Below are 15,431 nucleotides of genomic sequence, written 5' to 3' on the forward strand. Positions count from 1 at the left end.
AAGCACTGCCAGACTATTTATAAATACACTATGCTTTGAAGCTATGGTAACTGTACTGTTTTCTTCCAGTTGGCTCTGCAGTATGTGTTAGTGGCCAGGGAGCTTGTCCTACTATTAAACACTGTAACATCAGCGACTGTGAAAATGTTGGACTTTATATTACAGACCACGCACAGGTAATTTTCCATATTAATTTCTTTACTTTGATAAAGTTGTTTACTGTTCTTGATTCCTGTCTTAATTTACTTTTTTCTTTCCTCAGGGAATATATGAGGACAATGAGATATCCAATAATGCGTTAGCAGGGATTTGGGTTAAAAACCATGGAAATCCCATTATCAGACGGAATCACATTCACCACGGACGTGACGTTGGCGTTTTCACTTTTGACCACGGAATGGTAACCTATATTTGATTACTTTCTTTGACCAAAAGAAGGCAGCAGTCCCAGTATAATATAGTTTTTTTTGAAGAAAGAAATACACATTGTAGGACTAAAGTCTTCAAATTTTGCCTGTCATTGGAAAAATGTGTTTTAAAAATGTGCATTTACTCATTAATATATACTTTAAAATATGCCTACTGTTGTTCTCTTGCCCTTAAGTGGGAGACTTCACCTTGAAGACAATTTTAGCTGAAAGAGGTTTAAGCAAGCTTTTTGCAATTGATTGGCCTTGTGTTACATTGTATTATGTTGCAGTGACAAAATACCTCTTGAAATAAGGTGTAAACTGTAGGCTTACATTTATACTTCATTCTTTTCCCTTTGAAATGGAACAAAAATAAGGTGCTAGATGGTTTAGAAATTAAAAAAACATGCTTGGTGAAGACTTATCCTTATTTTAATGTTAAAACTGAAACGGTATGTACACCTTCTCTGGAAAGAAGAGGACTTCTGTAGCTGGGAATTAGTTGTAGAATTTAACACAGAATTTCTATCAGAATTCAGGCCTTCTTTCATAAATGTGTTTATTTGTGTGGGGTGAAGCTCATCACTTCCAAGTACATGTACAGTAGTGAGAAATGACACTCATAGCCCTTGAAGTAGAATAGATTTTTGTCACTGAAAAAAAGATGATTTGCTGATTTGTTTCAGGAAAATATTCTGTATGTCTAACAAAGAGTGCCAAATCATTGTTTTTCCTGCTTGAATGGCAAATTCCCAATTCCCCATGCTCAGCTGGCAAAACAAGAAGTTTTCTTTCAGTCTCTCTTAAAATGGCAGATCTCTAAGGATTCTTTCCATAGGGTGCAAAAGCTCTTGATCCCCAGGTGTGAGAAATCAGGAAAGGAAGGCAAGAGACCTGCTGGGTTGAGCAAGAAGGAAATGCACAGGCAGTGGAAGCAGGGACAGGTGACTTGGGAAGAGCCCAGGCACTGTCCAGTTGTGTAGGGACGGGGTCAGTAAGGCTGGGGCATGGATGGAGCTGAACTTGGCAAGGCAAGGAATGGAAGGGAAGGCTTCTGCAGGTATGTCTTTCAGAAGAGGAATGGCAAAAAAACCAAAACAACACATCACCCCACCCCCCTTCCATGAGCAACAGCAGTGACAAGAGATGAGGAGAAGGCTGAGTCACTCAACATTTTGTCTCAGTTTTTACTGGCAGTCTATCTTCCCACACCTCTTTAGGAGGAACCTCGAGGCAGGGACAGTGGGAGCAAAGGCACTCCCTGTAAGAGAAGATCCACGTTTGTGACTGCTTGAGGAACCTGAATGTACAAAAGTCTATGGAACCCAGTGAGATGTCGGTCCCAAGCCACTCTCCATGACCTTTGAAAAGTCATCACAGTCCTTTCAAGTCCCTGGTGACTGGGAAAAGAGAAACATTGTGTCCATTTTGAATAAAGGGCAGAAAGGAGGACCCTGGCAGGTCCCAACCTGTCAGGCTCACCTCTGTGCCTGGGAAGATCATGGAACAGCTTCTCCTGGAAGCTGTGCTAAGGCTCATGGGGCACGGGGAAGTGACTGGGGACAGCCAGTATGGCTTCACCAAGGACAAGTCCTGCGTGACCAACTCAATGACCTTCTGTGATGGAGTGACTGCATCAGTGGAGAAAGGAAGGGCTATGGATGTCTTTTAAGTGGACTCTTGTAAGGCCTTGACACATTCCCCTACAACATCCTTTTCTCTAAATGGTAAAGATGTGGGTTCAATGGATAGACTGTTTAGTGGATGAGGAATTGTTTGCATCCAGGGGTTAGATGCCAGTGGCTAAATCATCTCTTTCTGTGGTCTGTACTGTACCATTCATCAGTGATACAGACAGTGGGATCAAGTGCACCCTCAACAAGTTCTGACCCAGACCTATTCAGGTTTTTGATGAGAGTTGGCAGATGGGAAATAGCATTAACATGAAATCCACTGTGGATAGAATCTAGCGAGGCATTTTTCCTTTTTTCACCCTCCCCGGGTGCTGGGGAGGCAGAGATAAAGCATCAATGTTGTGCTGGTAGTAGCTGATGGATTTGTAGTTTTCTGGTTTCAGTAGAAGGCAAACAGGGCTGCTGTTTTTGCTGCCAGTATAAAATCTTGCCAGTAGAAGGTGAAACACGGTGGGATTCTGTGGGTAGGTGCCTCTTCTCCACTCCTGTAGTTACATCCTGAGGACCGTACTTATTCTGTGTTGGGCAAGATTGCACCAGCTGAGAATGCCCTGCTGGCAGCCCTCTTGTGATGGATGGTTTTACATCATTTTCTGTTCTCTAGAGATGATGTTGTTTGGCTGGTTTGCAAGGAGTGGTGGCAGATGTCTTTGGTTTATATTATCTCATTGTTTGGACTGCATTAAGCAGTGTTAACATACTGTACAAGCACTTTTAATCTGCTTCAGTGGATACATATATCTGTACATCCCTTCAAGACTTAAACAGGCTTGGAAACATGGGATGAAGTGATTTCAGCTATAGAAAAACTGGTAAAGGGAAGTGCTTTAGCAACTCCTGCAGAGGAGGTGTCTGTGTGTAGGCTTGAGGGTTAATTGGAAAGTCTGGGTAGGAGCTGCTTCTTGTTTAAGTACTGAAGTATAAATATTAAATATGAGTACTGAAATATTAAAAAAATTAAAAAGCCAGGCTGAATTCACTTGATTAATTTTAAATAAAAACGTATTTGATCTTTTTTCTTACCGATGAAATGCCTGTTTCAGAGCTGTGATCAGTGTGGTATCACAAGCAAAATGGAATGGAAATAAATGTTTCTCTTTTGTTTAAGGGAAACACTAGCACATGAAAGAGAATGAATAATATTTATCTCAACTGCAAATATTATTGAAATATTTCATAGTCATAAACTCCTTTGAAAGATTCAGCCCCCCCATGTCTCACAGTCTGGCAACACCTTCTACATTTGCATCATGTGTAGTGATAGAGTCAATGAAATTACATCATTGGCAATACTTATGTCCTTGTTAACTGACAAAGTGGCATGATACAAGTCCTATATTCCTAAACGAATTCATGGATTTTGTATTTTTGCTTCTCTCACTTCTCTTCTGATATTTTCTGTATTTTTTTTTTTTTATTGCTTGGAACTGTGAAGTGAGATAAGTGCGTTCCAGTGCTGAATTCTTACCCTACACGTTTTTTTCCCGTGGGTTTCTGTGCTGGAGCGCTGTCTCCAAAAGGTTCAAGAGTGCTTTGTTTTTCAGTTTCATGTTCTCAGACTGTTCTTTGTGTTTTGATACTTGTAGAAACTCAACCTCTTATTTCTAAACTGGCAGTGTCCTGACATTTGTCTTAGTGCTGTGACAAATACGCAACAAGCTGGCATTAAAAATGCAGTGTGGCATTGACAGCCGTGGGTTCCTTATCCTGACCACTCAGGTGCCTGAGATAAGGCATCTGTCATAAATTGTATTTTGAAGTTGCATGCAAACAACAGAGAAGTTCCAATTAAATGTAAGAATAAACATAATTTTACAGTTTAAAGCTGAGCTCTAGGCAAAACAGTTCTCATTGTCCCCAAATGAGAAGCTTGGGGGGTTTCTTTCTGATGAAATAAAAGTGTAGCAGCATGGGTCTAAGTTGATCTAAGGGTCTAAGGCTGATCATGCCTTGTTTATATCTCTGTCTTCTAAATACTACAGATCAGATCATTTAAAAATATATATATATATAAAGTCAAAAAAAAAAAAAATTAAGCATATGCCAGATTCTATACAGACTACATTAAAAATTCAATTTGCCTTTTGCTTTGCATAAAAATAAAGGGTTTGTTTTGCATCTTGGATGTTATTTTCTTTGTGTTGCATTTGAATATTCATAAAAGGCACTAACTCCCAAATAAGGACCCTTCCAGGGTTTGGAAGGTAAATTTTTTGTAGTAATAGGCAGTTACTCTTTTTCTGTATTTGTTTCCTGTTGTCCTTTTTTTAAATTTTTTTCTCCTTTCCCCTACCCTATTGGGAATACCAGAGTCAATAAATATTTGGGAAATGTTAATTCTTACACAAGTATATCTTTTCTCTTTTAATACATATGCTGTTCAAACTAATATGAAATGCCTCTGTGTTTCTGTAACGTTCTAATCTTCAAAACAGAAAAAAAAAAGCACCCTTTTAGAAAAAAAGGGCAGAGAAAGCTGAGAAGAAAAGCAGCAACAAAATCTCATCAGTTAAAGGTTTTAACTCTAAAGCATTTCAAAGCTGTGTTTGTTAGATTAGACAACATGCAGAAAGAAAAAAATAATCCAAGTTCAATTACTGAATCAGTCTTGATGTAAAAAGTTTTCTGAGTTTTTCCAGCTGTGCAGGATCACATCTTTTTCTGAACAGTGTGTGCCAGGTGGGGACATCAGCATTATCATTGTTGTGATGTTTGTTTCCGATTCCTTTACCTGCTCAGATCTTACTAGGCTGCAGAAGTGTTCTTGCCCACGCATGCTGTCAGTGTAGCTGTCATTTTGTGTCCACAGCTAATGGTCTGCCTGGGATTGTAAATAAATTTGATATACAGAGCCACTTCTTAATATTTAGGGTTTTTAGAAAGCTACTTGGTAGTTTTGTGTAAGATTGTAATACTTTTTCCACATGCATGCTTTATTTCTTCTTATTAATCATAAAGACCTCTTTTTCCTTAGCAGTCCTGGCACTGTCTGGTGCTGTCCCCTCCAGGTTCTTCTTCTGTTAGCAGTGAAATTATTACCAGAAACCCCACAAAGCCCAAGTCAAACACCCAGCACACTTGAAAACCATTCTTAGAAGGAGGTGGGGGCAATTTAAGGCTTGCAGTCCCTCTGTGCAGAGGAGGGGTATTGACCTGCCCGACCTAAATAGCTGCCTGGCAGAGTCTCCCTGAGGGATCAGGCCTTGAGCTGCCCAACAGCTGGACAGAGCATAAGGGTTGGGCACCTCGAGTGTGCTGAGTGGAGCAGCTGTGTCTGATGGTGGTAACTTGTAGCTGGAGCTGGCAGTGAGCTTGGTGTTAGCAGTGTTGGTGGTCCCTGTGGATAATGGGTCATGGAACTCCATACTTAGAAACGCAGTTTCCGTTTTAAAAAAATACTAACTTCCCAGAGAAAAAATGTTGCCTGAAGCCCTGTGTGATTTTTTGGGATCCGCAAGTTCGTCACCTGACCTCTTTGAGAGGCTGTAGTTCAGAGACACAATAATGCCTCTGGTGGCTGAAAAGATACCAGGGATTGCCTGGGGGCATCTTAAACACTGAAGTCAGTATTAGTCCTTTCTAGGGGGTGAATTTGGGCCAAAAAAGTTGCTGGTGTCAACAGAGAATGTTGTAGGAAACAAAGGCATAGGAAGTATGGAATGAGTTGGTTGTTCAGAACGATGGAAATGCATGCATTTCTGGCAAACAGCAGCTCTGTTGGTCGTGCTGACTCGAGTTTAACAGTTATGCACACATGTGATGGTCAGACTTGGTCTCAACAGATGCAGAAATCCACTGGGTTTAACTGCATCAACTCAAAGCCAGCCTTTTAGATTAAGCTGACTCTGATTAAGGTGGACTGGGCTCTTCAATGCAGTTTCTCTTCATGGATGCTGAATGTTATATGATCTTACTCAGCAGAAAGCCTTGACTTTCTAACCCACTAGTCAGGCTTATAGAGGAATCTGAAATACAGATTTCTTTTGTTTTATTCTCCCCCTTTGGAGGAACGTTTCCTTCACAGAGGCTTACAGCAGTCCAACATTTTTCAAGTTAAATACTGGTGCATGCTGAAGCTTGTGGAGATCCTGCAGGCCACATGTGAAAGGCTCTGTTTGTTTGCAGCTTCTACCTGGGATCCAAAATTACTGTGATGAAGCACACCTGAAACACCCCTTTCCTTTCATCAGGGTGCTGTAGTCAAAAACATATTTGGCACTCAGAGAATAACGTGTGAAGTAATTAAAAATATGTCAGATCATGTTTAGTAATATTTTAATTTAAATTGTATATTCCATCAGGAGAATCAGGCTTGCCTTTATATACCAAATTAACATTTTAGGTGAATTTCTCTGAGGTCTTAATTTTAAGTGAAAATTAGGGAAAAGAAGTGATTACTTTCAGGATAAGTCAAAAGACTGCCTGTTGGCATGAAGGCATATTTCTGAGGAGATCTTTGGATTCCCATGTCTGTTAGTGTGTAGCTTCCTTGAGAACTCTGAAACCATCTTGACTCACTTAGGATTGGATTTCTTCAAAGTTCTTGAAAAAAAACTACAGAAAGTAGGCATCTTCCATTTGACTTTATTTGTTACCAAGAGGAGTCTGAGGAGCCAAGCTGTGCACATGGATAATACTTTTTTGCAGAATCCTTAATCCATGCACTGCCTTTCCTGACTGCAGTCCTCAGAGTAGGGATAAGAGTATGCTGTCTGGATTTCCTTGTTAAACTGGATGTATTTCTGATTTTCTTGTAGTCAGTGCTTGATGGAGTCCCATAGGAATTCACAGCACAGTGAAACAGGGTGCTGACTGCCTAGGTTGGCACTAAATTGAGCAATTTCCGCGTGATAGGTAGTAGAAACTCCAGGCCTGAAGCATTCCTGGTAGTAGATCACGTAAGCATGGAATCCAGTTACTCTGAGTGGTAGCAGTAATTGTGGGGGGGGCGGGGGTTGTTTAGTTTTTTGTGGTTTGTTTGTTTTTGGTTTTTTAGTGCACAGGTATAACAAGTCTCATGTTGAGCAGGTCTAAGTAACTAACTTAGGTGGCTACAGGAAAAATGGTTGCCTGCTGAAGAGAGTCTTGGAGCTTTCAGGAGCTTGCTTGTAAGCCATCCACAAATTGCAGCACATCACTTGGTTGTTGTTTACCATCTCCAATAAGAGATGCTTCCTGTCTTTCAGTTTAGTTTCTGTTTTTCTAGTTGGGCAAAATAGGTATGAAATACCATTGAAGTTCACCTTAAGAATAGGTTGAATTTGAATAATAAAATGTTCTAGGACCACATCAGGAAAATGCTGTGCAAGAGAACTGACAGAGTTACTTAGCAAAGCCCTGGAAGTAGAATTGGAGAAATCATCAGGCAGGAAACAATTATATTGCCAGATGAACTTCCAGATGGGCCTGTTCATGGTGCTGTTCCTTGGTTGGCATGGAAGGAGCGTGCCTGGGATGGCTTTGTGCAGTGGCCTTTTTTTGATCCTGCCCATAACAATATTTATAATGCTCTTGTTCAAATACAGTTGTGGTGTAAGTCTGTCGCTACTGTCACAGTGTCTCAGTGTACACCATTTTAAAAAAGGGAAAAAGGAACAAATTGTACCACTCAGACCAGCCCAACCCTGGAAAAATTCCTGAATTCCCACATTCGTATTACTTGTTTTGATCAGTTGTTTCAAAGAAATTTAGCACACTTCTTCCTTAAGAAATCATATTTTTTTCCCGGATGTATATAGTTCCTGGTCTGAAAACAAGCAGGTAGTCTTCTCCATAGCACTGGAGCCTGTTGGGCCTGTGGACATTATGGCCTTTGAAAAGAGTCTGATCCTTAGGAGCTGCTGAGGAAACCTGATACTGAGTCCTATTCAATGTGCTATATCTAGAGTTGCCATTTTTTCTTGGTATTCCGTGAGTAGTCATAAATAGCAATGCAAACACAGTATCTTTGAAACAGTATTTTATTTTTGGAAAAACGAAATTATGTATTTGTTTTAATAAGCTATGTAATTACTTACATGTTGTCAATTTTGGTACTGTTTCCTTTTAAATGAGGATTGAATTTAAAAGCAAGAGGAGAGGAGGGAATAACCTTCATTTTAAAAAGGACTTTTACAGGATACTGCATGTTTTATATTTTAAGGGTTATTTTGAAAGCTGCAACATCCATAGAAACAGGATAGCAGGCTTTGAAGTGAAAGCATATGCCAACCCAACAGTTGTGCGGTGTGAAATCCATCACGGCCAGACTGGAGGAATCTATGTGCATGAAAAAGGAAGAGGACAATTCATAGAGAACAAAATCTATGCAAACAATTTTGCAGGTGTTTGGATTACCTCAAACAGTGACCCGACAATAAGGTATTGTTTTCCTTATTATTATTTTACTATGTAGAAGAAGAGGATTTGATGTAGAAGAAGAGGATTTGGTGGGGATGGGATAGGTGCACTTTAATTTAATTATGAGGAGCTGTAAATGCTCCTGTATATGTAGAAATAAAATTGCTTTGTTCAGTTGAACTGCATTTTTAATTTATGTGTGCAGTTAGAGATAAGTCTTTCTCAAAGCAACAGAACATAAGTTCTTTATTTTAAATCTGAATGGGGTACAGTCCTGGCCACTACATACGTATGTGGTATTGTACAGTGTATTAGAATAACTTCATAATGTTGACTTTTTTCTTAGGGGCAATGCAATTTTTAATGGAAATCAAGGTGGTGTTTATATCTTTGGTGATGGAAGAGGCCTTATTGAAGGAAATGACATTTATGGTAAGCTGATTTTCTTGCTGCATATTGATTTCTGAGAAAAATGAATGTGTAAGTTGTATTAAATAACACTTTTGTTGACAGGTAATGCATTAGCAGGAATACAGATTCGAACAAACAGCTGTCCCATCGTTCGACACAACAAGATTCATGATGGTCAACATGGAGGAATTTATGTAGTAAGTGCAGCCTAGGACTTAGGGCCTAGGCACAGACTTGTGTTCAGTTTTACAAATGTTGGGGAAAATGTATCCGATGTGAAATGTTTGCACTTAAAATACTTGAGCTTCTTATGTTATAAACCAGGTTCATGGTAAGCGACTGAAGCTGGTGCTATTATTTAAATGATGAAGGATTTTATGAATGCTACTAAATTATTCCTATTACAGAGTAAAATATTTAAATTGGGATAGATTACAGAATTTTATTGTTGCTTGGTTGAAAGCTTTTTGAAAAGTCTTAGTTTTTGTAGTAATATGTCATAATTTAAAATAACAAAAACAAACCTGTTCAGCTCTTTTGCAGTGTAATGTGTTTACCAGTAACCTCAGAGATTTTTATTTTTTTTTACTGCCTTCAGGATGATAGAAATTGCAATTGTTGTATTGAAAAAGTGGGAAATAAAGCACAATTCCCAACGTGTGCAAGGGCTCTGCTAACTGAACTGAAGGAGCTGTCAGGTTGCCTTAAGCAATACCAGATTTTCAGAAATATGTCTGTCTTTCTGCCAAAGGTTATCTAAGGTCCAGCTGACACTGCAAGTGTGCAGCTTCGTCTCTTCATTGAGTAAATTTAAGCAGAACAGCTTCTTCCCCTGACTGAGAAAACGGTTATTTGACCTCTGAGCCCAGACATGTGGTGGGGATGGTGACCTTCAGAGCCATGCCAGCTTTTTGTCTTTCTGGGGGACACAGCTGGGTGTAGGTTTAAGAACCACGAGCCAGGGCTTTCATGTGAGTGCACAGCACTGGGGAGGCACCTCTCCTACCAACAGCCAGCCAGACATTTACAAATACCACTGCAGAGCCTTGAAACAGAATGATTTACAAGCAGGGTGTTCTTTTGTTTCATGGCAAATATTCAAAATCATGATACGCTGTTATTTAAAAAAAAAAAAAAAAAAAAAAAAAAAAAGGCAAAAAAGCTGACTCAAATGGAAAGGAATTACTTTGCTACAGTAAAGAAGCCAGGGGTGGGAGGGATGGGTACAGGAGGAAAAAGAGTATTGGTGATTGGCAGGCTTTCTTAACTCTTAAACTGTCTTGTATTTAGCATGAAAAAGGACAAGGTGTGATTGAGGAAAATGAAGTTTACAGCAATACATTGGCTGGAGTCTGGGTGACAACAGGGAGCACTCCAGTCTTGAGGAGAAACAGAATACACAGTGGGAAACAAGTGAGTTTTGCTCTGCGGTTACAAGGGGGCCACAGAAAAGAAAGTCCTGTGGTTTTGTGCCTCATTACTTTGGAACTAATAATGTAATTCTTGATGTGTTAGGTTGGAGTTTATTTTTATGACAATGGACATGGCGTTTTAGAAGACAATGACATCTATAATCACATGTACTCAGGGGTTCAGATAAGGTAACATTTATTCTGATTTTATGCCAAAACAGATGTAGCTTGTTATGTGCTCTATTGTGTCTTTTTAGCTGTTCTTGTCATTTTGTTTGTAAAAATAACTTTTTTTGAAATTAATACATCTGAACACCCTCTGCTTTAACCTGCAAGAAAGTTACCACAAATACAGCCTGGGTATTGACTGGAATGTGTGGCCCTTGAAGTCTGTAAAGCTAAAATACGTTTGCATGTTTGGAAAGAGCTGTATTTTACTAAGATTTTTAAGCAATGAGATCCATGGGGCACTTCTTTAGAGGTGTTTGAGATGCTTGGCCTTGGGATATAGTAAATGACTATAAATTACTTATTTTTAATGACTTTTAAATGACTTCTTTGTTTACATTTCACTCTAGAACTGGAAGCAACCCCAAAATTAGACGCAACAAGATCTGGGGGGGTCAGAATGGTGGTATTCTTGTCTATAATTCTGGTAGGTTTTTTTTTCATGTTTATCCAGAATTGTTTGTGTTCTCTGGTGTTATATTCTCATTTATTACACTTTTTGATTTTATTTTTTCCACCCTTCCTTGAATTTTAGGGCTTGGATTTATAGAAGACAATGAAATTTTTGATAATGCAATGGCTGGTGTATGGATTAAAACAGACAGTAATCCTACACTAAGAAGAAATAAAATCCATGATGGAAGAGATGGAGGCATCTGTATATTTAATGGGGGAAGAGGTAACTTCTTCCCTTACTGTTTTTCACTGAATGTTCTGGATAAGTGTTAAATTTCAGTTTAAGCAGTGTTTTTTTTAAAGTGCTCTTTAGAAACATAGCTCTTGTCTTCCAAAGTGATAAAATAGTTATAGCAAACATACCCTAATGCTTTTTAGCCTTAATTACATTAGTAATACTGAAGTCTGTGGGAGGCAGAGAGGTAATTAATCTCATCCAAGATAAATGTTAGATTGCTGCTTAGGACAGTACTTTTATCCCATTTGCTTTTGTAAGCTTTGTTATTTGACTGAAATGGTGTTGAATTCAATTCGTGTAGTCAAAATCACGCACCTGAGCAGTTTAGGTTCTGCCAGAGTGTTCAAGATTCAGGAGAAAAAACCCCACAGATCTTTAAGGAATCTTTTGCATACTTGTAAATTCAGAAGTGGTCCCTGTCTGAAATCCCTTGACTCTTGTGTGTCCTGATATCAGCTTCTGATATTCTTTAGATAATCACTTGTGCTTAGTGAGCTTTAATTTTAAGTCAGTGGTTTAAAGTAATCCTGTCCTATAACAAAAAATGCTTGGCTTTGGCAGTCTGCTCATGTTAGAATACAAGAAGAGAGAGGTGTTACAAAAATTAAAGAAAAATTTGGAAAGCAGAAAGACTTAGTTTTCTGTAGTGGTGCCTATGATCGCAAATTCCATGCTGTGTACTGAAAAAATACACTTCCAAAATTATACACTGAGAACTACTTTAAACTGGTATCACTGATGTCAGTACTACTAGTGCATGTTCTCCAAATGAAAGGAATTATTAGCAGGATTATGACACATAAGATCCTTTGAAAAGATTCCATAGGAAGGTTACAGGTCAGGAAGTGCTCCCGAGCTCAAATGTAACATTTGTTGGTCTGTCATAGGTCTTCTGGAAGAGAATGATATCTTCAGGAATGCACAAGCTGGTGTTCTTATTAGCACCAATAGCCACCCTGTGCTAAGGAAAAACCGAATATTCGATGGGTTTGCTGCAGGTTTGTGTTGTTTAAATCAAATTTGGAAGCTTGGAGTGAGCTCTTCAGAAAGCTTTCTCTGAGTTTCTCTACCCCATGGTGTTTAGACATTTTAAAAAAGACTGGGATATCCTTCAGTGTATTCCAGAAGTCATTTGGGAATTCAGAATTGTAGTCAGGGTGTATTTTCAGCAGTCTTGGAATTACAGCATGTTAGGAACTTACACATACTCTGTCTTCACATTTTTTTGTGAAATACTTTTCATTATTTTGTTTTAGAGGCAATTGGTAAAGTTGTCTAGGACATATTCATAGTTGATGTGCTGGATGCTGGTACGAATATCTTGTCACTGGCTTTAAAACCTAGGAAACGGAGCAAATACACATTTAAAGATATTTGAATTGCATCTCAAGTTCAACTTTCTCACTCCACAAAGTTGAAAACTTGTAAAAATGAATGTTTCTTTCTCCAAAAGAGATGAAGAATGTTTAACAGTGATTTTTTGCAATTTTACTGTTTAATCATCACAGTTTCATACGTCTTGCATTCCATTCCATTTCAACTAAAATTGCATTCTTGAGTTTTCTCCCATCTTTCTTTCAGAAGAAGCAAGTTTTCTGAGAAGAGCCTCTAAAGGTGTTGTTTCAGTGTGGTGGGGGGGAAGGATAGGTTGCTGTCAAGAGCAGTCCCGGACAAATGACTTGGAAGACACGGGTTACTGATAAAAGCTAAGAATTAAAGAAATGAATTTTAGGTGCCCACCTTGAGAACTTTTTTAAAAAGATATTTTTAAAAGGGTAAGGTATGTGCACAAGAACTTTCAAATTTACATGAAGATGACAGCTCTAAGCACCCAAAAATCATATCCCCTTTGAAAATAAACATGATCATAGTACCATTTTATTATCAGATAAACTAAGAGAGTGTTGTTCCTCCCAGAAACCGTGCATGCCAGCTGTAGCTCTTTGAAAGGATTCAACAGCAGCTTTTGAACCTCAGTTTTGTAACAAATTATAGTACATTTTTGTAGCCATGTTATTTTCCTTTCTTCCCCTTGAGTTTATGATGGCTTAAAAAAAATCCCAACCAACCAACCGAGCTGTAGATTATGAGCACAGTACAAATGCACAATCACCAGGGATTTAACTTTGCCACTCTCTTTTCTCTCCTTTCTCCCCCTGACCCACTAAAGGTATTGAAATAACAAATCACGCGACTGCAACATTAGAAGGCAATCAGATTTTCAACAACCGCTTTGGAGGTTTATTTCTAGCATCTGGTGTCAATGTCACGATGAAAGGTGAGCCTGAGTCCTCCTGGCTTGTGTTTGGTCACTTGTTTAGTGCTGGGTCTTGGGTACATGGAACTCTGTGGCTCACAGCTGGTACCACCTTAAGCAGAGTTTGTGACTAAGTTTCAGCTGAAGGTAATGAGCCACACTAAGCTGTGTTAAGATTTTTAGACAAACAGATGCATTCAAAGGTAACTTAAAGTTTTGTTGTCATATTAAAACTCTGTGATCAGCTCTTGTCTCAAAATCCCTTCTGAACTGGTTCCTGATCTTTGGCCCATCTCATACTCCAGTTCTGAGTTAGTACAATGGAAAGCCTTTTTCTCTCATATCAAAAAACAAGTGTCCAGTAAAGACACATGCATCACTTGGCTTAAAGGATCTAAAAGCATGAACATTCACAATTCCAAATACTTTTCTTCTCAGAAAATATGAACAGTTCACATACATCAAATTTCCTTGTATAGTGGGGAAGTGTGCGTGAGACAGGATCCTATTGGATGAGATGAGAATGATGGTTTGAATGCCAGATAGCTCCAGGAGGTTATTCAAAAAAAAGGTTGTTTTCAGGATTTTTACATACTTGCCTGTAGCTGTTAAACCCTTTCCTGGGGATGATTTATGCCTCTTAAAAAACAAGCTCTGGCTCCCTACTTCCCAGCACCTGGACTTCCTGATGACATCGCTCTGTGCTCTGATGCTGCTGGGAGTGGGCAAAACTTTTTGAGGTGCACTTTGGGATTAGACAGATGATCAGGTAGTTGAGTAACAGAGGGATTAACAAATTTGCTCTGCCTTGGACACATCTTGTGCTGGAGTTGGTACTGGAGCTGGTCAGACCTAATTTCCACTTTCATTGTGTGGAAAGTACCCTATTCCTAAACTTTCCTGGGGAAAGAGTCATCCTTTTCCTCTTTCTAAGGGATGTGTAAAAGGCCTTATGGTAAATGTGAGGCTTTCAAACATTGGGTTTCAGGCTCCTCAGCAGAAAACTTACACCTGCTAGGAAGGCTTGTGTGTGTCTAAGCATTTAACAGCCAAGTTCAAAAAGAGTATTTAAATGGAGGCTATCAGGTATTTTATGCCAGGTGTGCAAAGAGGAACAGTGTTACTTGCTTCAGGAGTGCATGGCACACTGGGCATGTGGGCATTGAGGATTTCATATTCTTAAATGCCAGAATTGAAATGCAGGTATACAACTAACTGTTCCAAATGGGCCCTTTGCTTCAATGCCTCAAGGAAAAAAAAGAAAAAAGAAAAAAAAAAAAGGTAATTGATCCAGATGTGATTAGTCCTGGATTTTTTTCCCCCCAACAGATAACAAAATTATGAACAATCAAGATGCCATAGAAAAAGCTGTCAGTAGAGGCCAGTGTTTATATAAGATCTCAAGCTACACCAGCTACCCGATGCATGACTTCTACAGGTAACAGGTTCTTTCCCATCACCTATAGTAAGGCTTTCCAATAAACCCCCTTTCTCTTCCAGCAAGGCCCCTAGAACAGTTGCTGGGTGTCAGTGAATACACAAATGTGTGCTTTTCCTCAGCTGCAACAGAAGAGGATTTAACAAGCTCCCATTTCCTGGAATTGGCTTTGGGCTTGAGGGAAAGATTGTTTCTGTGAACCTGAGCCCAAGGGGTTGCACAGCTCGACTGTGTTTGTGACACAAGTAACAAAAAGTGTGCTGTGAAATCCAAGTTTGTGTAAAATTCTCAAACTTTACAGTCCTGTGCACCCTCTTTCCTTCAGTGCATTTGTGGCCCTCCAGCCTCCTGGAACACTTCCCTTGAGAGCTGGTCAGGATTTAGCTCCTGCCTAACGTGCTGCTTTTCCCTCCAGATGTCACACCTGCAACACCACAGACCGTAACGCCATCTGTGTGAACTGCATCAAGAAGTGCCATCAAGGACACGACGTAGAATTCATTAGACATGATAGGTACGTTTCCAGCCAGGGCATGGGGCTGCTCCCA

At 39.4% G+C, this 15,431-nt stretch overlaps 1 protein-coding gene across 5 annotated transcripts in view; it reads left to right on the forward strand.

Annotated features, from left to right (window-relative positions):
- FBXO11 (F-box protein 11) overlaps positions 1–15,431 on the forward strand; it is a 70,299-nt gene that overhangs the window by 53,487 nt on the left and 1,381 nt on the right. For all 5 annotated transcript variants that reach the window (XM_014252870.2, XM_014252871.2, XM_088052358.1 and 2 more), the window contains exons 10-22: positions 70–176; positions 263–400; positions 8,247–8,464; positions 8,790–8,875; positions 8,957–9,051; positions 10,145–10,267; positions 10,370–10,455; positions 10,845–10,921; positions 11,030–11,173; positions 12,076–12,186; positions 13,359–13,466; positions 14,775–14,883; positions 15,299–15,397. In XM_014252870.2, the coding sequence (XP_014108345.1) occupies positions 70–176; positions 263–400; positions 8,247–8,464; positions 8,790–8,875; positions 8,957–9,051; positions 10,145–10,267; positions 10,370–10,455; positions 10,845–10,921; positions 11,030–11,173; positions 12,076–12,186; positions 13,359–13,466; positions 14,775–14,883; positions 15,299–15,397 (1,501 nt within the window). The remainder of the gene's footprint in view (positions 1–69; positions 177–262; positions 401–8,246; positions 8,465–8,789; positions 8,876–8,956; positions 9,052–10,144; positions 10,268–10,369; positions 10,456–10,844; positions 10,922–11,029; positions 11,174–12,075; positions 12,187–13,358; positions 13,467–14,774; positions 14,884–15,298; positions 15,398–15,431) is intronic.

The sequence above is a fragment of the Pseudopodoces humilis genome, chromosome 3 (assembly GCF_049639895.1).
Source record: "Pseudopodoces humilis isolate 2021_Gansu_Grassland_sample_001 chromosome 3, ASM4963989v1, whole genome shotgun sequence".
In the NCBI taxonomy this organism is placed as follows: Eukaryota; Metazoa; Chordata; class Aves; order Passeriformes; family Paridae; genus Pseudopodoces; species Pseudopodoces humilis.